The sequence below is a fragment of the Drosophila nasuta genome, chromosome X, assembly GCF_023558535.2.
Source record: "Drosophila nasuta strain 15112-1781.00 chromosome X, ASM2355853v1, whole genome shotgun sequence".
Classification (NCBI taxonomy): Eukaryota; Metazoa; Arthropoda; class Insecta; order Diptera; family Drosophilidae; genus Drosophila; species Drosophila nasuta.
In genome coordinates, this window is record NC_083459.1 from 10,504,092 (window position 1) to 10,527,049 (window position 22,958).

The window sequence follows — 22,958 nt, forward strand, 5'->3', positions numbered from 1 at the left end:
CGGTACAGCAGCTAGCACAGTGTGTGTGCGTGTGTATCAGATAAGATAGGGAGAGAGAGAGAAAGAGTGTGAGGAAAGAGCGAGACAGCGACAACTACAACACAATTTGGCTGTAAGAGTCAAAGCGGTTTATTTTCGTTTTTGTTTTGATTTTTTTTTGCTGTTACGTTAGCACTACAAACTTGTGATGCTTGTTAAAAGTTGTTAAAGTTATTGTTGCAGTTGTTGTTGTTGTTGTTGTTGTGGTGGAGCTTGTCAAATGATAAAGAATGCATACATACGCAGTTACAGTTACAAGTAGTATTTACACACATTCCCATACACAATACAGCGGCCTCCTTGCGACGCGTCTTCCGAAACACAACCCGAAAACCAAAATCGAATAAAATCAACCCACAATAAACAAATACAAAAATTAAAATAAATTGTATTGTACAACATTTTCCACTTGAAGAAATTTGCGTCTCGTTGCGGTTGATAAATAAAATGTTGAATGTATTTACAAAAAGCGTTGACTAAGTGTGTGAGATTGTGTGTGGCTTGCTTTTCATATTTTCGTGTTGTTAGTCACATGCGGAGCAGACTGTACCATTTTTGTATTGAGCGCCTGTTTCATTCCATTACGTTCCAAAAGCGTGCGCTGGCGATTACTGCGTGCGATAACGCGTGCTCGTGCTCGTTATCGTTATCGATCACGAGCTCGATTTTAATTTTACTGGCTGAAAATGCTTTTTCTGTGGCTGTGCAAATCTCGAGTGTGTGTGTACTTACAAATCTATTTAAATGCCATTATTATTCACTAATTCAAGGTAAAGGTTAAGGAGATGAGACGAGACAAGGCAAAAAAAAAAATAAATTCAAATGAAACAATGATCTTAAATGAACTTAGCTCAGCTTATTTACAGAGGTATGAAACCTATATTGTAATCAGTACTTGCTTAAAATTACAACTTAAATATAAATGCTATGCTACCAAATCTTATTCTGAGTAATAACATAGAAGCATTCTGATTTGAAATGATATCGAATTGAAATTGTATGTTAACATGCAAATAAGTTAAGATACGAGTAATGAAGTTAAAGTATAGAAAAGTTATCAAGAGGATAGTACGATTAGTGTTAAAAGGAGAGAGAGGAAGAAAGTGAAATAGCTAGAGGAAGAAAAGCAGCAGCATAGCGAGGCAAGTGATGATCGTATTAGACGATAGAGTCAGTGAATATGGCATGCAGTGAATATGACTCTCAGCGGCATTAGCGGTGTAAACAATTTATCACAGATTGATTTGATTTTCAGCTAAACATTTATCGATCTTCAATTTGTAGTTATCGATTTTACACTTGAATATTGTTTCTTTCTTATGCTTTCTCAATAGTTATTGAAAATACATTCATTTTCATCAAGTTAAAACATCTTTTTACTATTTACACTAAATCATTTAACGCAAGATAATCGTTAAAAACGAATACCGCTAATGCTCACTAGAGATGACACTTTCAATAAATTTAATTGAGGGCGTAAGCTTTGCTCTGTCTATAAATTAAGGTTAAAAGTACATTTGTCATCTGATATACATATGTTTGGATTTAAATCAAATATTTGGTAGTAGTATTTATAAGTTATATACATAAGTTTAAGTATGTTAGTAGTAGTGGCTGGGGTGTCAATCGAATATGCATAGTATATAATGTGTATGGGATCCATAGATAGATAGAAATTACCTTCCAGCTTGGGGCCTTGACTCAGTGCACTCGTCGTGTTCTGCCGGAGCTGCAAATTCAAATTCAAATCTGTGGATGTTGTGGATTGTGCATGAAATTCGGTGTTCTGTGAGAGTATCTTATTCGACGATGACATCGACGAACACTCGACCACATACGATGCGGAGGCGGTTGCGGAAGCGGATGCGGAGGCCAAAGCCGATGCGGCAGCGGATGCGGAAGTCGTGGCTAAGCCCGTTGTCGACGCGGACGCGGCAGCGGAAACCGACGCTGATGACGAGGACGTTGAGACGCTGCCAACGCCAGCGATAACGCCGCCCAATTGTTGTGGCTCAAAGGCGAAACTCTCTTGCGGCGAATTCGTTGGCGTTACCAATGCCAACGTCGGCGACCATGCTGCAGCGTGACATGCGGCGCCCTCTGGCGTCGTTGCCATATCTTTACCGTTACCGTTGCCATTACCGTTGCCGTTACCGTTGCCTTTGCCGTGCGCGATCGCGATCGCGAATTTCTTATTGCCATTGCTGATGCTATTGCTATTGCTGTTGATGGGGGCGAGGTTCGTGTTCGTATGTTGTTGCTGTTGGTTGCCGCCGGCGACAGAGCCGAGGGCAGCGAACTGAGCTTCCTCTTTGGCACTGGCGGGCGGGCTAGAAAGAGTTGAATGGAAGGTTACACTCTTCAAGAGCTTACTGTGCCTAGCCACGTACCCTTCCAAGGTCGGCTCCGTGAGCAGGCCCCGCCGCATCATCACGGTTTCATCTTGGCTAGCAGCATCGGCATTGCCATCGCCGTTACCCTCGCTACCTCCACCACCCACTCCCTTCTGCAGTTTCTTGAGTATGCTCTTCAGTTTGCGCCTCTCGACGGTCTCATTCGATTCTGGACTCAGTGGCATGTACTCCAATTGCTGTTGCAACTGCGTTGCGTGCTGCTGCTGCTGCTGCTGCCTTTGGCAATTGCTGTCCGATTGCGATGCTGACGCCGATGCGGATGCGGATGCTGATGCGGAGGCGGATGTGTTCGTCGATATCGATGCGGAACTCGTCGTCGATTCATAAGTGCTAAGGAACTGCGAATAGATGCCAGAGGTGTCGCTGTAGCAGCGATACAGCGATTCGCTGATGGGCACTTCGTTGTTGTTGCTCGTCGACTTCGAGCAGTCGAGACTAAAGCTGCGCGTCTGCAATGCCTTCTCCAGCTCGGCCAGCTTCTGTCGCTCATTGAGGATCTTCAGGCGCTTCACAAACGGCAGTCCGCAATATTCCGGCGACAGATCAAACACACTCGAGTAGAACTTGCGACCCTGCGACTCGGCCACATCGCCCCCCTCGGGCAACTTCTGTTCCGGCTTCTGCAGTCGCAGGCACTCGCGCGTTGTGCTCAACGTGCTGCGCGTACTGGACGAGCAGGTGCTCGAACTAGAGCCGCGACCATGATATTGATGCTGATGCCCGTGCCCGTGCCCATGATGATGCCCGTGATGTCGGGGCGAACGTGAGCTGCGCGCACTGTGATGCCGGACAGCGCGAGATCCGCCCGCGTCCATCATGTGCTGGGGGATGTTGCTCAGCGAGTAGTTCTTCAGCGGCGTCTCCAGCTCGCCATCGGGCGATTGGCAATTGGTCAGACTGGTGTAGCTAGACGACATGAGCGTCGCCAGTTTCAGCTTGGACCAGGGTTTGATGGGTGTGCCATCGGTGTCCGTGTCCGATTGCATTGTCGGTGTGCTCAGCTTGTGCTGCACCAGCTTCTTGGCCAGCGGCAGTCCGCCAGGCACCGTTGCTACCGCACCACTCGCTGTTGCCTCCGATCCTAATGTTGTCGCATGCTTGGCAATCACCGCCAGCGACTTGGGCGGCTCCTTCTTGGCAATGGCGCCCGTGCTGACGCTCGTTCCCGTTCCCGTCGCCGTTGAGGTTGAGGCTGAACCAGAGGCTGGTGCAATGCCCTGCAGCTGCTGAATTTTCTGCTTGAAGGAGACCTTCATGATGGGCTTGATTGGTGCCACGCTCAACGTTTGTGCGCCACTCGCAGTTGGCGCTGTTGCAACTGTCCCAACTCCACTTCCTGTTGCGGTTGCAACTCCCAATGCGAGTGCAGATGTGCCGGCATCCACTTTGCTGCTGATGTTAGATGGTGTGTTGGCCTAAGGGAATTCAAAAATGGAAGAGATTAGCAGAGAATTGCAGCAAAGTGCAGCCAAGACAACGAGACAGACAGAATTTTGGTTTGGTGGTATCTAAATGGTATTGATAATTTTGTTATTTTATCTTTTTGGGTTTTTCGATTTTTCATTTTTTCTTGTTTGTTTGTGTTGAGGATTAACTGGATTTGGCTTTACCATGGCGACGCTAGAGGATTCGCTAGAGGCGTTCGATTGGGGCTCGTTTTTTATTTTCAACTGTTGCAATCTCTGGATCAGGGGAAAGCCTTCGTTGAACTCGCGTTCGGGCTCTTCCTGTATCGATTCCTGCGGCGATAACGTACACGTTACATGTGAGTGAGGTGGAGATTTCTGTGGTGGTGTGGACTTAACAGCTCGCTCTTCGCGATCCTAGTGCAAGACACATAAAGACACATACAAAACTACTATTTAGGAGCCGGGGATTTAATTACATACAACACGACAACAAAATTTGCTGGATTCGTTCTTTTTTTTTGCGTTTTTTTTATTTTTGGATTGAAGCTAAAGAATCAACGGAAAGTCAAATCAATCAGATGAAATTCCAAACATAAAATCCAAATTAAAATGTGACAAATGCGTTGTGGTGTGTGTGTGTGTGTGAAGGAGATTGTGTGTGTGTATGTGTGTTGTGTGTGATGTCTTTTGAACGGTCTCTTTTGTGTGTGTTCTTGTTGTCGTGTTCCATCGAAACAAAATGAGAAAGCAAGAAAGTTACATAATATGCACAAGCAGGCAGCTAATGGAAGGGTCTAACGGCCAAGCAGCCAAGCAGTTCTTCTCTCTCGCTCTCGTGCTCTCTCTCTCTTACTATCTCTTTATCTCTGCCAACTTGGATAGCACAAGAGCAAGCAATAAAGCACAGCACACAATAAGCTCACGAACATCTAGGTGAAGTATTCGTTGCAAATTAAATTGCAGTGTTTTGAACTCGTTTCATTTGTCAATTGCATCTACTTGTTTTTTTTTTTAGATTGTCCCTTAACTTTTAATACACATTTCTAAAATTTCTTTAAGAGGTTTCCATGCCTGCTTTTAAGATTTCTTTTAAATATTTCCCTTTCATTCTAAAATTCCCTTTCTAAAGATTTATTCTAAAACTGTAATCATAGATAAGAAATTATGTTCCCGTACTGCTATTTTCTATCCCTCACTCCTTCTTACAATTACATCTAGTTTTTAGTTGGTTAATACTTTAGTTAATATATTTTGTTTGAGCTTTAGCAATTTATACTAAATATAGAACTCAGTTAAAAGACCAAATATAAAACAAATATAAATAAGATTATATAATATAATTTTTTTAGTTTTGTACATTATTTTAGTAAGGGAATAAAATGATCCCAATTTTTTTTTCATTGATTATTAATTTTCTTTCTAACTGTCTTCTATCGTCTATCTTCATTATTCGAGTTGAGTTCCTTTTGCCTAAATGTATAATCTCTAGTATCTTTGAGTTGTGTTTCATTGCAAAACGTGCTTCATTACAAGATGATTAATTGAATTGAATTACGAGTTAGAGTTAATAAATAGAACGTGTTACTTGAAGGTGCACTAAAAACGAGTCAATATTACGAGTACTTCAAAACGAAACGTTCAATATGAAATTATAATTATAATATAGTAGAAATCAACTGGAGAATCTGATAACAAGAAGAAGAGAAAGCAGCACTCAATGCGATCAACGTATGCAGAATACGCAAAGAGCGGGTATATTCAATGTGTTCAAGTATTTTAGATACTGTCTGTTGTATATATATATAGTAAGTATGTTTTGTATATTGTGTTGTTCAGTTCATAAGTGTCTGGTGGGTTTCTGTGGCAGGAAACACCATTTAAAGCTTGTGAACGATGTGATGCGGTGAGAATTTTATGAATTGCGATTAGAATATGTTCAATGCAAATGCAAATTGAAAATTTGTGTGTGAATAAAACAGAGCTGGGTGTCGTTTGTGGTTATAGTTGTGGCTGTGGCTGTGGTTAGGTGTATTGTGATGTCAGCTCAGCTCTGAAATGTAACTTACCTGCTTCTCCTTAAGTAGACGCAGGCGTTGCAACAGCGGCAATCCAGCCCCAATTGGACTGGGCGTCTTGTCGTGCAGCTCATCCTTGGCTTCAGCGCTGTCCGCATCCTTTTCATCTGACCGCACTCGCGACATGCGCTTCAGCATGATCTTGCTGCCACGAGGTGAGGTATTATGCAGTGGCTGCATTTCCATTGACTCGTCACTTTTACGAGAGGTTCTAATAGGAAGATAGTCGTTAGAAAATTTTGCAGGTCACTTTAAGGAAAATTGTATTGGGAATAGAATAGAGAAGGATATGATAGGATAGGATAGGATAGGATAGGATAGGATAGGATAGGATAGGATAGGATAGGATAGGATAGGATAGGATAGGATAGGATAGGATAGGATAGGATAGGATAGGATAGGATAGGATAGGATAGGATAGGATAGGATAGGATAGGATAGGATAGGATAGGATAGGATAGGATACGATACGATAGGATAGGATAGGATAGGATAGGATACGATAGGATAGGATACGATACGATAGGATAGGATAGGATAGGATAGGATAGGATAGGATAGGATAGGATAGGATAGGATAGGATAGGATAGGATAGGATAGGATAGGATAGGAAAGGATAGAAAAGGTTAGGTTAGGATAGGATAGGATACTATAGAATAGGAAGGGAAATGATAGGATGGAATAGGATAGGGTACGGTAGGATAGTAAAGGATAGGATAAAATAGGTGCAAGAGGGTAGGATGGAATTGAGTGGTATAGGATATAATAGGATAGAAGAGCACTGAATAACATAGAAAAGGATAGATGAGGATAGGAGAGCATGGGATACTATAGGATAGAATAGGATAGGAACTACACTTGCCTGGACTTTTTGAGCACGTTGCGAAAGCCTTTGACGTCGTGTTTCAGTTTGTCCACAATCTTTTTGGAGGCACTGTTCTCGCTGCTATCACTCTGATGCACCTGATGGTGATGCTGGTGCTGATGTTGGTGTTGATGATGTGGATGCGCTGCCGCAAAAGCAGCGTTCTCTTTGTCGCTTTGCGCCTTGGCATATTTCTTATTCACACAACGCACCTCCATGAGGCGTTTGCGACCGAGCGTCTGCAGAATCTCCTGTGCATCGGGATAGTCCTTCATGGCGGCGAGGACATCCTCGCGCGACAACGAGAACAGCTCAGAATATCCCACAGAGCGCACATCCGCAGTACGTCTGGCAAGATAATAAATATATACTTTCATGTTAAACTTGCATTTAGTAGATCTAGCAATGAGTACTCACTTGTTGAGACCATCCAGATTCAGTATGCCGATCTCACCGAAGAAATCGCCAGCCTTCATTGTGGTCAGCACCTTGCCCGTCTCGCTGAGCACCTCCAGAATGCCATCAGCAATGATGAACATCTCGCGGGCCACTTCGCCCTTGCGGCATATGGAGTCGCCTGGCGTAAAGATGTATGCCTTCATTTTCAGCACCAGATCGTGCAGAAACTCCGGCTGGCACTCTTGGAATATGGTCACCTTTTTCAGTACGCTTAGGTTAACATGTAAGGCCAATTCGGTTTTCAGTTTATCGGGCAGCAGGCCCAAAGCCGTGTTGATATCACCGCCACCCTGGATGCGACCCCTCGACCAACTGTAGTCATACCAGCGCAGCACTCTCCGCTTCATGCCACCAGGCACCTAAAACAAAAGTCACAAGTAATCAATCTCAATTAATACAAATTTATTTAAATTCTTGATACTCACCTTGTGATGCCTCATGTAGGTCTTGGCGCCATCCAACAAACGCTCGAATTCAAGTCGATTGGCGTTACGATTGGTTATCACATTGCCCACTTGGCCCACAATTGTCGCAAAGATAAAAACACCGATCAAATAGCTGACTATCGTGAAAATATACCTAAAGAGTATTGAGAGAGAAAGATGTATTTAAGGGTAAAGTAGTTCGAAATCTATTGAGGAGCAGCTTGAATGCAAGCTTTAAGTTGCAATCAAATCTATCTCACACATTTCCACTCGCATCTATCAAAGTTTTCGAATGCACATTGCTGAGCTTGCCTTGATTGGGAAACCAGCTTAAAGCTTTCGCATCAAATTGAAATATCATTGGCATTGTTAAAGGCTGTCGCACGCTTTCGAAAACTTTGAAACTTGCTTAATCAAGGGTTGTGTTTATTTTCTTTTTCTTTTTCTGTTTCGAATGGAAATGATGGCAACAGTTGACCCAAAAAGAATTTGAGAGTAGAAATTGATCGAACTGGTGGACAGCCCCCAACAAATTGAATGATATTCATAATATTTCAATTGCATTCGTTTGCGATTGCGATTTCGCTTTGGTTAGATTCGAGTTGTAAGAAATTGTGATCGATATATCGTATCATACCCATAGCTAGACCCAAATTGTAGCAGTCGCGATTTGATGCCACGCCTTGGTATTGATCTGGGGCCGTCCACCGAAAAGTTCGGTCTGTTGTTCGATTTTGATTTCGATTTGTGTGAATAGAGAGTGGAGAGAATGCAAAATGGAAGACAACACATAAAAGTACACCCCGAATGGCAAACTCAGCACCTTTGAATACTTTTCTCCAATATAATACCTATATATACTCACTCTGCATTCGTCTCCGGCGTCGGCAGATCACCGATCGTTGTCAGTGTTAACGTTGACCAGTATAAGCTGCCAAGATATTTGCGTGTCAATGTAGCATAATCACCCGGTCTATAGGGATACACCCAATCGCCCTGTAAGATGGGATAAAACAGAATATTATGAAAGAGATATTTTTAGTTTTTGCAAGGTTTGACAAGCTCACCTGAAAGCCTTCCGCCTCGGAGAGTAAAAAATAGAAACAACCGAACCAATGGGCCAATATTAACAGGATATGAATTAGATTAACAACACGCCATAAATTTGGCCAAACTGTTCTACTCTCTACGATGTAATAAAATCTCACAGATCGATATACCTGCAAGAGTTAAGAGATTAATGAATCGCGATTGAAATCGAGAGAGTGTCGCATTCACTTACTTTAAAAAAGCGCGTAAAACGCAAAAGCGGATGTGTGCCCATCTTTAACTGCAGCAGATCGAGTGGAATCAGCGCTATCATATCAAAGATGAACTCACGCGAGTGCACATAATGACAAGCCAGCTTCTTGTCATCATATACCTATGGTTGATAATGTAAAGTAAAGTTTTATAAAGTACAATATAAATTTTAAATAGTATTTTATCGATTTTGATTAATTTGGATGGGTTGACTTACCATAAGGCCCTGTTCCAGGTAGCCTGTGCGTAATTGAACTATTATATCTAAGATAAATACAACATCTGTCATTGAATCGCAGATGAGCCAAAAGGTAGGCACAGATTGCTGTCAATTGTCCAAATGGAAAAAACATACAAAAAAAAAAGAGGAAAAATGCAAAAAAGGAAAGTTGGGAAATTAGTTGAGATTTTCAATTAGTCACTCAGTTCGCTCGGTTCACATTTAACAAAAAAAAGAAGAACTCAGGTCAAGGGCACTTATTTTGGCAAATGCATTGCACAATTGCAAATGAGAATGGATGGGGGTATGTGAATGGAAATGGAAATGGTAATGGAGGTATTCTCCTGCTCCTGCTCCACCACCTTCTCTTTCTGATTCTCCACAAATAGCACACAGGCTGACAAAAAAGGCTGGCTAACAACAACAGCTACAATAGCTACTTTATGGGGCTAAAGGTCAACGACGATGACGATAGAGATGAGTGTATCACATGGCATGACTGAAAAGCCAAAGTTATCCCACATTGGTCGCCTTTTGTTGTAGCTGTTGGCAACCCGGCTCCAAACCATCCAAACTCCCGGCTCTCTCTAATCTGATGGCAAACACTGGCTAACTGGCGGCCACACTGGTGTTCAAACATTTGCACAGGTCCCTCTGACCAAGTGCTGCGGGAATAACAATCCAACAAACAACAAGGAACAAGGAACCAGCACCCAGCAATTCAAGCGACCAACCGACCAACCGTCCAAACGACCATTTAGCTTATGAGATGGCTGCGTGTCTTTTAATTGAGTCATTACGAGGCAAAGGCCAGAAAAAAGGTAAGCTAAGCAGCCGAAGCTGCAACATGAGCGACCAGTTAAATACCCTGTAATATTTGCATGCTATGTAATGTAATCCTAATAATCAAATAATATCTTTAACTATAATTCAAATCAAACTTTAAGGCTATTCCCGTTTAGCAAATTGTTTTGTTTTTATGTATTTTTTTTAAAAAGATTTTCTCTACGTGCTTCGCTAGTCTAAACACTCCACGCCACTTGTCAACACACAAGTTGAGGCTGCCTTGGGCCAACTTCATGCCACAGAGAGTCGACTCAAATACATAATAAACTTCATTGTTTGAGCAAAAATTTATGGTTGTTAGGCATTATTACGATGGCAGCCAAGTCAACTCGCATTACAAAAACTTCGAGCATTATGACAAAAGGTGTTTTCTTTCTCTCCCAGAACCAGGAGGGGTGACAACAAACACAAAAAGTGCGAACAAAGTAAGGGATGGGTTTTGGTTAGCGTTTTCATTTTTTATGTGTGCATTTCTTTGACCTTTGTTTAGATGGGGGAGATGGTAAGATTGGGAGATTGGAAGATTGGGAGATTGGGAGATTAACTCACCTGCAGTTCAGGAAAGCTCTGCCTCACAATAAGGGTCCATAGATTATATAGAACACATATAGTTAACATCATTAACCAATAGAAGTAAAAATTTTCATCTGGATTAACAACGGAGCGTCGTTTCTGCAGATAGCGCCGTCTACGTTTAACTGTTTTGTCGACGTCGCCAGAGGCACTTTCTGAACCCGTGTCTTCAACAGTTTCCTGCAACAGAGAGCATTGTAATTGATTTAGTATTAGTTTCACTCAATTAATCTTTTTGTTTTAAATAATTATATTTTTTATTCTGTTTATTTCATTTTATTCCATTCTATTTTATTTCATTTCAATCCACTTCATTCCATTTCACTCCATTTTATTCCATTCCATTCTACATTATTTCATTTCTTTATACTTCATTCAAATTCATTTATTTTCATTCAATTTCATTCCTTTTCATTCTACTTTATTCTATTTCATTCCACTTTTTCCATTTCATTCCACTCTATTCTATTTCATTCTACTTTATTCTATTTCATTCCACTTTATTCTATTTCATTCCACTTTATTTTATTTCATTCCATTTTATTCCATTCCATTCTACATTATTTTATTTCTTTCTACTTCATTCCAACTCACTTATTTTCATTCAATTTCATTCTACTTTATTCTATTTCTATTTCTATTTTCCTCTTTTTTCCATTTCATTCCACTCTATTCTATTTCATTCCACTTTATTCTATTTCATTCCACTTTATTCTATTTTATTCCACTTTATTCTATTTCATTCCACTTTATTCTATTTCATTCCACTTTACTCCATTTCATTCCCCTTCATTCCATTTCATCCCACTTCATTCCATCCCACTTCATGCGATTTCACTCCATTTGATTTCAATTCATTCAATTTTATTTGATTTCTTATTATTATTTATTATTTCTCTTCTCAACTACTTACCTGTGTCTCGGGTATCTGTCTGGTTGAGAAACGCTTCAGGAATGAGTCTTCGCGCTTGAGCGGTGGTTTCTTCTGTATGGCCGATGATATCTGAACGGTGGTGCGCAGTTTCATCCAGCGTTGGTTCGACCGTGTCCTGTACGAGGATAACCATGTTCAATGATCACAAGTCTTCACAAGAGTTTGATTTTAGAGACTGTTGCTTTAAACTAGACTACAACTACATATTGATAGCTACTGCGGGTTAGAACTGAAAACATCAAGCAAGTACTACGGGTAGAAATCTCTAGAGACAGCTATAGAAATTGAAAATTTAAGATAGAAGAGGACAGATAGATTAAGAGGCAAGAGTAATGCAAGCGTGCGCATACTGTTCAATATTGGAACTACTTGTGTCTACTTCTATGTCTATGTCTATGTCTAGATCTATGTCTAAGTGGGTGCTGTGGACTGTGCTCAATTATTTGCTATAAGGTTAAGGTTATAACTTACGCAACACGAAACACTTACGCAATGCGTGGTAGGAGCAATAAACATTCATTTAACGCTAAACCCAAAAACCCGTAACGTAAACGCACTTAAATGTCACGCAACGATATGGCAACGCTAACGGGTAACGGGCAACACGGGCAACGGGTAACGGGTAAACGGGTAACGGTAACGGTTACAGACACTTAGAAAAGCACGCACTAAAAACATATATGTAAGTATATAGTAGAGAGTGGGGAAATTAGGTGGTAAGGTTTCTTTGGACTTGCTGCCCAAGGAAGAGGAAGGAGAAGGAAGACATCTTGATGGCGAGACAACTGACAGCGACGGTTTCTCTGGGGAATTGTCTTCTCTCTTCCCTCTTCCTCGGCATAACATACATCCATCTACATTTCAACGACAACATCTAACGTCCATCAAGCATGCAAAATGGTGTCCTGTTGTATATTTAGTTGCTACTAATTAAAGTTAGTGAATTCTATTTATAGAGAAAGATGGTTAATATTATAGTTATTTAATTAGCTTAAGCCTTAAGTTTGTTAATAATACATTTAGCCATGCAATGGAAGCGAGGGAATTCGGGAGAACCCAAATAGAAAAGAAAAAAAACGAATAAACAGCGAAACGAAAAGCGAAAACGGACCAACAAAAATCACGTACACATGAAAATGAAATGCAAGAGGGCGGAAAATTGAATTTCAAAGCAGTTTCCGTTTCAGTTTCAGTTTCGGGATAGTCAGTATAGTTTAGTATGGTATATAGTATGGTTGTAATGGCATTACTTATGGGAGCATTTGTCTGAGAATGCAGACGGAAATTCCGATAGTTAAATCAAAGTAAACGGGGCACAAAAAAGAAACACAACAAAATGATAGAGTCATAAATGGAATGCAGTTAAGCGTAATCGACTTGAAGTCACGCTGTACTAGACATAAAAGTGGGGGGGGGAAATTGTCAACAGGGACTCAAATAATAGAGGGTATTAATTGTGCGTGCAACTAGACAAGCATATGAAAATGGAATGCGGGATCTGTGGAAACTGGTAATTTGGAATCTTGGAAACTTGGAAGCGCAGGAGAGGAGTTTAAGCATTTAAATAATTTGTAGTTGCTGCTTTTGTTGTTGGGTTGAGTTTACTTGTTGTTTGGTGGCTCAATTTGCAAGTCAAAGCGGAACTGCCTTTCTACGAATGATACATAGTACGATTACGATATTGTGATTTAACGTTATCTATATATGTATGTATGTATATGCAATATAGAATATTTTTTCGTATTATATATACATGGTTTGCTTTACGATTTGTGTGTGCTTTATGTTTGCATTATTTTCATTTATAGTATTTACAAAACGCATTTGATGAGTAATTTGGTGTTTATTCTCTTGTTGTTTTTCGATTATTTTTGATTTAATTTTATTTACTTTGGAATTTATTCGATATTTCGATATTTTATGGCAAGCAAAGTACAACAATTGTTATTATATTTTCCAAAAAATATTTGCGTACTATTTACAGCATTTGCTTGGTATTTTTGTTTTTTTTTTTTTTTGTAGTATTTGTATTTTTGCTTGCTTCACGCTACCAAATATAACGCATACGTCATGTGGTACAAAAGAAGAACGCAGCTTGCAATGCGGCTATCTAAAAGTAAGAAAAAAATCAAGAGAACAAAACAAAAATAAACACGAAATCAAAATAGAAACAAAAACTAGGCGTGGCATGTTATTTTTACACGTGTGATGTGAGTGTGCGAATGTGTGTGTGTGTGTGTGTGTGTGTAGATTGCCAAATGCTCAACTGGGGGTTGCATTAAGAAGCATTTGGAAATGGCAACTACTCGTGTTCTTGCGGTCTTTTCGATTATATAGGTGTGTGTGTGTGTGAGTGTGTGTGAGAGTGTGTGTGATTAGGGTTTGGCTCGCTGTTAACCCTGTCTAAGCTAAAGTTTATACTATACAAAAAACTGTGAGTGTATTGTGTTTGTTCGTTTTGTCTGTGTTTGTTTTTTTTCGGGTTTCTTCGTGGCCCAACGCAATTGAAAAAGAAGCGCACGCATGCCAATTAGATGCAGCTCAATCATCATCATCATCATTATCATTATCAATATCATCAACAGCAAAATCATTTATCATCATCATCATTATCATTATCATTATCCAAATGAATTTTTGCAACATAATCAATAAGCGTAGCTGTGTCTGTGTATCTGTGAGTGTAAGTGTATAAGTGTGTGTGTGTGTGTGCAGAGAGTAAAAAGTTGAACCAAAAATGTGAAAGAACGCAAGAGACTTACCAATCGGAATCTGGATCTGAAGCTCCATCTCCGATACGCGATTTCCTAAACGAGTTTTTGAATTTGAATTGCTTTTATTTCTTTTGTCTTCATTTTGTAAACATCATTTGTTGTTTGTTGTTTGTTGTTATTATTATTGTTAGTTCTAGTTTGTTTGTTGTTGTAATTATTATTGTTATTGTTTTGGGTCATTTGCTTAATTTGCGAGTAAGTATAACATATATAGTAGAAACAGAGACAGAGAGAATGAGACAGACAGAGAGAGAGAGAGAGAAGGAGTTTGTTCTAACGCAGAGATGGAGGACGGAATGAGAGTGTAAAGAGAGAGAGAGAGAGAGATAGTCAGATGTAACATAGATGTAACAATAGACCGAGACAGACACACATACAGAAGAAGAAGAAGAAGAGAAAGAGTGAAAGTTGACGAGCGATAGAGAAAAGCCTATGCTGCAAGCTGCTTTCATATTTCTTGACGCATTGAATGAGGCATTTCTGAACCCTTTAAGTCACTCGACATATTCAGTAATTAATAATTGATTATTTAAGGAAATTCTTGCAAATGGATGCAATCGTTTATTTTATTATGTATTTATTTAACATTCAGTTTCAGGCATGTGTATTATTTGACTTTGGTATTTGTTATTTATGTTTATTTCATATTTTAATCATGTTAACATTGCATGCCTGTATTTATATACTTATTATGTTGAATTTGTATATATGTATAAGCAAAGTGTCATAACAACTCATTCATGAGCAACTCATCATTGATGCCCCAGGTTGAAATATTTAGTTGCAATAGAATTGTTTAATTGACCGAAATTGATTGTTTAAAGCGCAGGCCAAAGAACAAAGTCAACGAGTTAAATGGTCGCCGAGGAATTTGAACTTCAATGGAATGAAATGATAAACTGTTAATTTCAGAAATCAAGCTGCGAGTTGAATGACAACAACAACAACACTCAGTTAAGTGCGATAATCGAGCTTGAAATAAAAGTGGAAATCAGATTGTTTTCTCAGCTGTTTTTTTCTTTTTTGTTTGTTAAATTTCAACACGGTTCGAATTACGGAATCGGAATTGTCCTTCGAACTGAAGTTCGAGTTGCCTGCCTGCTGCCTGTCTGCAATATTCAATCGTTTACTTTTTCGGAGCAGATACGACTCCAAGTTGCTTTTTTGACTTTTGGTTTTGCGCTCATTTTGCTGCTGCACGCATTGCTCAAGGGACCATTTTCACGCATTTCCTTTCATCGTGCTGCTCTGGCTATCACAATGGAGCTACCACAGAGTGAGCGAGACGGGCAGAAAGAGAGGGAAGGAGAGAGAGAGAGAGAGCGAGAGGGCTGAAGAGAGCGTCTGGCAATTCATTTAACGGTCAGCTCGTTGACTTGGCTTTTGGCCTTTTATTTTATTTTTTCTGCTTTTATTTTTTGGGCCACATGCGGGCTGCGTGCCATGAAGCGTAAAAAAGGCTTGCTGTACGATAAGATTACGCTCACACAGACATACACACACATACACACATGCATACAGTTGAGTTCTTTCGATTTGTTATAAATTGAAAATGAGCTTGTTAGTTTGTATGGCTTTAACACAAAAGCCGAGCGAGTTTTAAGCTTTGCGGTTCTTGCTCCACCTATTAAATACCATTTTTTATTGCACCACAAATCATCAACACACACACACACACTCACAACCATGCATGCGTAGAGAACAAACACATACAAATTGTTTAATGGCTGCATGATGTCGGTTTAAGCTTTGCCTGTGGCCATGGCTACGGCTGCTCCTAAGCTTCAGATTTCAATTAACGCCTCGACACCGCACCACACATACATACATACACACACACACACATACGCAAGCACAAACACAAACACACACACACACACGCGCACAGACATGCAGACACAGCTGTGCCCCATTGGGTTGCACGGACGGCCATTGGTAATTTGGTTGCCACATCGCTTTGCAACTGTCACGCCAACATGACCACACAAATTTCGCCCTCCCCACGCGCCGTCACACAAAACGGGAAATGTGGAACAGCGTGTTGCAAGTGCCCAAGCCAGCCGCCTTTCTTCTTCCTCATCATTTCAATCTATTACTTGACTTCCACTCGACTCCAATTCTGAGTTAACTGTGTGTGTGTGTGTGTGTGTGTGTGTGTGTGTGTGTGTGTGTGTGTGTGTGTGTGCACTCGACAACTCTGTCCAGTCATTTGGCCACCATTCTGACCAGCTGCTCAACTCTTAATTGCCCTGGCCCAGCTCCAAAGTCCAAAGTCCATGCCAAAGGCTCAATCTCCAAAAACAACAATTGCCAGACAAACGTCTTCACAAACACACACACACACACACACACATACACACGGGCGCACACATTCGCACATTAACACATGCACACAATCTTATGCTTGCATAAACACATATTAACACAAGTAGTTAATGTTAGAGAAGCACTTTACTTGCCCATCACATTAGGATCACTTTAAGAGCTTGCAGCACAACACTAATTAATGCACAAATTTCACAATTCCATTTATAATGCAACTGCAGACAACTACTTTAATTTCCATAACGTTCACTTGACTCCGTAATTGCAATTTGCAAATTTAGTTTATCGCTTATCGATATCGATTGCCAGTATCCTAGTATTTTGTTTAGTATTTAGCACTTCATTTGACAATAGATGGCGTGCTACGCAAGCGCCAATCGCTAGGCTGCACCTGTCAGCGATCAGCTGCAAAGCAACAAAAGTGAATATAAAAATAAATTCAACTAGTTGTCAATAATCAAAATAAGCCGAGTACTCTCCATAGGTTCAAAGATGCCCCATTGTCGCACATTGAATGATATGCATGCATAAAAGCTAAGCTGGCGCCAAGTGCAGACCAGGCCAGGTCTGCTGGCTAATATGCTAACGACGCCGCTAGATGGCGCCGGCTAAAGGAAATAAAGTTCTTGACATGCGATCAAACATGTTGCTATTTTTGGGGGCAGGACTTGATAGACAGACTCTTCTTGCCCCACTCACACACAGGCGCACATTGTGTGTGTGTGTGACACAATGACGCAAATGCAACAAATGCCAGCCAAGATGTGTGTGGATGTGTGTGGATAACTGGCAATTCAAGTGACACTGAATTAAAACACATTGGGCACACATTGGCAATGCGGCGGCAGCAGATCGAACAATGAATGTCGATTGCTGCAGGGCTGAAGACACTTGTAACTGAATTACGAGTGCTTCTACCTAACACTCCCGCCGTTCCCCTCTCCCACTAACCGCCTATACAGCGAATGGGCTCGAGAGTGAGCGGGATAGTGATAGTGCTGCATATGCATGTGTTGCTTTGCTCTTTTGGCACTTGGCAAAGTTGACACTGCATAAATGCATAGAAAGCGTGAGCTGTAGAGGGGGGGAGGTCGAGTGCAGTGCATTTCTAGGTCACCTCCTTCAGCGACATCCTCCCCTCGCCATTTGCTAGGCTGGTGCTGCTGTGCTGTTTTTGGGGTCTACATAAATTTGCAATTTTCTAAATTCAAATTCTTTGTAAGTTGTCATTCAGAAGGCAATTTCTCATTTGGCATGCACAATGCCAAACTACAGTAGCATATGCATAGGCGCACGCACACTTCAACATGTTCATGTGTGTGTGTGTGAGAGTGAGTGTGAGTGTGAGTGTATTTGTGTCAAAAGTTCGCCTAGAATGCAGCAGAGCAGCAAAAAGGGCGGTCACAACTTAAACATATCGATTCTCTCACATGCCACTTTAACTTTTGCTGTTTGCCTGAGATTTTTCATTGCTTCTCACAGTTTTGTGTACGTGAGTGTGTACGTGTGTGTGTGTGTGTATGGATGTGTGGATGCAATTGCACTTTGGCAAAAGTTTTATAAGTTGCCCTCTAGCCGAAATTGAAATAAAACGCGCAAAGATGAGAAGATAGCGACACCTGGCGGCAGCCCAAGACACCCTGTGCAAACACCCTGTAACTAGAGTGAGTACAAAAGAAATACAGCCTACGCTGCAGCGTGAGTGAGCGAGTTGGCAGTACCATTGACTGAGTGTGTGGAACAGAGATAGAGACAGAGAGAAAGCACAAGAGTGTGTATGAGGGAGTGAGAGAGATGCATTCGATTTACACATCAATTGATAGACACGGTCACAAGTATTTTTATGTGTGGCATATACATAAGACTGGATAACACGTACAGCTGAGGATACGCCATAGAGAGATAGTTGGAGAGATATAGAGAGAGAGAGAAAGAGAGTTAGAAAGAGAGAGAGAGAGAAAGGTACACAGACTACAAACTGTTTGTTATTGCTTACGGGTTAGTAGATTTTTAAGTTGGCAATTAAAGAAAACGGGTTAGTTGTTATACGAGTATTTATCAAGGAATCAAGTACGACTTGGAAGCGGGAGTGGTACTTAAGTGAGGGGTTGGAGTTAGGGGATTTACATTATTTATTACACACACACGCACACACACATACACACACATATACATATATTGAATGCAAGAGAGTAGTAGTAGTAGTAGTACACGATTAGCAATCATAACGTTAGTTAGACAGTTGTTTGCTTTAATTGAATTAGTTAGTAATTGAATTGAATTGAATTGAATTGAATTGAGCTTTAGTTTAAGTTTAAGATTGTAGATTAGATTAGCTGGATGTGTACACTGTATAACTGTAAAAGCACCGTTCCTCTTAATGCGTCGCAACGAACAGTAATACGCCATCACAGCTCTGAGGCTCTTCCACTTGGTTGTCTGATTGTTGTTCCCATTGCCATCCCCGTCTCCATCTCCATCTCCGTCTCCATCTTCGTATCCATCCACATCTTTGGCATTCTTATTGGCATTGCAGGTGTTCCCATTGTTCTCGCCGTGCCCATTGTGCGTCTGACTTTGATGACTATGGCTGCTGGCAATGCTCAGAAGCTCCTCGGGATGCTCGCTGATGAAGGAGGAGAGCGTTTTCACCTGCGTGCAGCTCGCCGAATTCATCAGCCTTCCATGTCCCAACCCCAGTCCCAGTCCCTGTCCCAGTCCCAGCCCTTGCCCCATGCCACCCCCCACTGAGCTGCAATCCGAGGACGGACTATTCACATGCAATCGCACCTGGCGTCGCTGTCGTGTGGCAGGCTGCTGTTGATGTTGATGTGATTGTTGTTGGTGTTGGTGTTGCTGTTGTGGTGGCTCCTCATAATTCGATTTGAATTGTTGTCTGTCGTGCAGCAGATGTTGCAGTTGCTGTCTCGGCTTTAGATGTTGATGCTGATGCTGATGCTGCGTCGACGACGTTGGTGTTAATATAAGTCTATCCCTCTCTGTGTACAATCTTAAACTACTCGCATTTGTGTTGCAGTTGCAGTTGCAGTTGCTGCTCTGACCACTGGTCAGCGATGAGTTGGCCGACCTTCATTCCATTTCCATTTCCATTTCCAATACCAATACATAAAACAATATATACACACATACATATACAATACATGTTGAATACATTCCGAAATACACGAAAGCTAATCAAACGAAGTTCGAGTTCGAGCTCGAGAGAGAGAGAGAGAGAGTGGGTCAGAGTATCTGGATAGTCGGATATACCCTTGCATTGCTCTAGTTAATCAGATTTGGATTACTCAAGTTCAATTAGACAGCTTCTCTGACTGCTGTGTGGTTTCTGCTCTATTCAATTTTTAATTTCATTTCATGGAGAATACAGTAAAATGCCGAAAACTGCACAAATAAGATAAGTGCATTATTTCGAATTTAATTCAAATTGTTAACATAAGTGATTTGCACCCTTTGTTTTATAGCAAACTAGACTCTTACTCACATCAATGATTGTATAAAAAGAATTTGCAGCTAAACGTATAGTAAAATGCCGATAACTGCACAATCAAGATAAGTGCAGCATTTTTAATATAGCTCTAAACATTAACTTATGTGCTTTGCATATAAATGCACACATTATTTTATTGCAAACTTGGCTTTTACTCACATCAATTATAAAGGATTTGCAACTAAATCCACAATCAATGCATTTGACAACATATTTTTAATGAACAAACTTTAGTTAAAAGCACAATAACTTTTGGTTTTCCGTGTATATCACCTCGGCAAAAATGTTGTATGATATACAAATATATAATGTTAAAAAATAGTTGGTTAAACTTAAAATTGCAGATAAGTGCAAAACTTCTTGTGCAGTTATCGGCATTACATTAGTTTGACGCTCTTCCTTATACTCAATTTTTTTAAAAAACCATAATTTAGTTCCTTAATGGAAAACTATAAATTCTATAAAATGATACTAATAATATATATTACAAAATCTTCCTTCATAATTAGTTTCTGTTTCTAATTTATTCTCACTAGTAAAAGTTGACGAAATATGAAAAAATGTGCTTCATCGGTTAGAATAACTTTACATCAATGTCATTAATTTCATTCGTTCTCTATTTTAAGACATTAAAATGAAACTCTCCACATATTTTGTCAGTTCCGCCTATAAACAGAATCAGCCTTTACTATATAATATAGTTATATCCATAACATGAATTATTCTTCAACTTTTTATTGTAGCTTTTGTTTGCTTGTTATTTCAGGCAAATCAATACGTTCGTATTTATAGCACTGAGGTCAGTTTTAAAAGGCCGCGTGTTGCCTTGACTTCGATAAAACACAATTTCAAGTGAGGTCCGAGCATAATTATTTTCAAAATAAACACAATGTTAATTGCATTGTTAAGTGCCGACAAATAAGTATTCAAATGCCAATGAATCATGATTGTATTCAGTATTCAGTATTCAGTGTGGCAATTGAGTTTGAATTTGACAATAATAAAAATGCCAAATTGATTTGCATTTAAATGCGATTTGAAAGCAACAACAATAAATTGGATAAAGTTTCGCGAAAATACAAATATTTTTATTTTATTATCCGTATTTAATATTTGTTATATGAAATTTATTCCTAAATACTTTTTAATTCTATTCAAACTTTTTTTTGTTCCACTTTTAGTAAGCTTTTATTTAATTACGTTTAAGTTGAATCAGTTAAAAAGCCGCCTATTTTTTCTCACTTGCTTCAATTTTGATCCTTTCACTGTCTACAAGGGTATTCACCGCTTCGGTATGTGTCGTATTTCATTTGTTTAGACTTGGGATTAGTGTGCACACACGTATCGCTGCAATAACCCTAAACCCTCCGCAAAACGGGAAACAAAAATAACAATAACAAAAAAAAAAGTAAAAACAAAACAAATATATACGAGTAGAAAGAAAAGTGCTTAACCCAATCAAGCAATAATCCAAAAAAAAAAAAATAAAACACAGAACCATTGTTGCTATGCAACAAGCACACACTCAATGTTGGCCCACATTGCGTGGTCATAATTCAGTTAACTAAACCCATATTGGATGCGGATTTCGAGAGCGAAAGAGTGAGAGATAACCATAGAAAGAGAGAGAGAGAGAGAGAGAGAGAGAGCGAGGACATTTCCGCAGCAGAAGCTCGTAAAGCTGGCCACAATTGCCACCAAAATGCTGGCGAGGACAAATCCATGTCGAGCACTCGTCCTAACTGCTCCACAACTGGTCTCTATGGACACGAGTCGCAAGTTTCCAGTTGCCAGCTGCCAGCTGCGAGTTGTGAGTTCGCCCATAAGAGGATCTCTCTCTGGAAGTTTAGCTAATTAATGAACGCAGTGGCGAAACAACAAACTCTCAACACATAACAAAACAACGCACACACAACACACAATGCCCGGCTAATTGTCGTTAGAGCTAAATTATCCTTTTGTCACCACAAATTAGAGACACACAACACACAAACTAGACTAAGACTATACTATATATACTATATATATTTGAGCACATTCTCTCTCTTGGGTCTGAATCCGAATCGGAATATCTGGTATCTCAAATCTCGGCTGCATTTGCCTCGCTCATTAAAACTTTGGCTCAACTTTGCTTTAACTAATTTGACTACGAACTGATTAGACGACTTCAATTAGTTCAATCTAATGCTTACTGCTCGAAAGCATGTTCATTATCATTTAAAATTCGACTCTCTGTTGTAAATTAACTAATTTAAACAGCAAAAGCCAAATGAATTATTGTTATTGTATTGATTTGTACAAATTAACATCTTATTCTTAATTTAATTGGATTACATTTCGTTAAAGTCTTTTGTTAGATTTCTCTCTCGCCCCCAACCCCAACCACAACCACAACCTGAGCTAATTACCTTTGAATAGAAACTTATTACTATTATGCTTTTGGCCTTTGCCTAATTATTTGTAGCATAATCCTTGTAGTTAAATCGAACAGCGAACAGCGAACAGCGACTGTTGACAGCATAATGGGTCGCTAATTGCTGTTGACTCGACTTGTTTATGACACATTTGTGATTGCTCTTTTCATGCACACACATATTTGGATTTGGATTGTGTTCGAAGTAGGGGGAAAATGCATACAAACGATGCGACAGCGACGACGAGGGCGACGACGACGACGACGACGAGGACGACAAAAAACAAAGCAAAAACCAAAATAAAAAGGAAATCACAATGTATACAAATATTACGGATTCAATACGCATATATATAATTGACTATGAATATATATA

At 40.1% G+C, this 22,958-nt stretch overlaps 1 protein-coding gene across 1 annotated transcript in view; it reads right to left on the bottom strand.

The window, feature by feature from the left end:
• LOC132795767 (pneumococcal serine-rich repeat protein) overlaps window positions 1–22,958 on the bottom strand; it is a 69,155-nt gene that overhangs the window by 5,435 nt on the left and 40,762 nt on the right. The window contains 15 exon segments of the mRNA XM_060806646.1: window positions 1,720–2,369; window positions 2,430–3,868; window positions 4,064–4,192; window positions 5,929–6,148; window positions 6,801–7,151; window positions 7,221–7,621; window positions 7,688–7,841; window positions 8,325–8,408; window positions 8,553–8,683; window positions 8,755–8,907; window positions 8,970–9,110; window positions 9,207–9,314; window positions 10,605–10,808; window positions 11,542–11,677; window positions 14,325–14,369. Coding sequence (XP_060662629.1) covers window positions 1,720–2,369; window positions 2,430–3,868; window positions 4,064–4,192; window positions 5,929–6,148; window positions 6,801–7,151; window positions 7,221–7,621; window positions 7,688–7,841; window positions 8,325–8,408; window positions 8,553–8,683; window positions 8,755–8,907; window positions 8,970–9,110; window positions 9,207–9,314; window positions 10,605–10,808; window positions 11,542–11,677; window positions 14,325–14,369 — 4,346 coding nt within the window.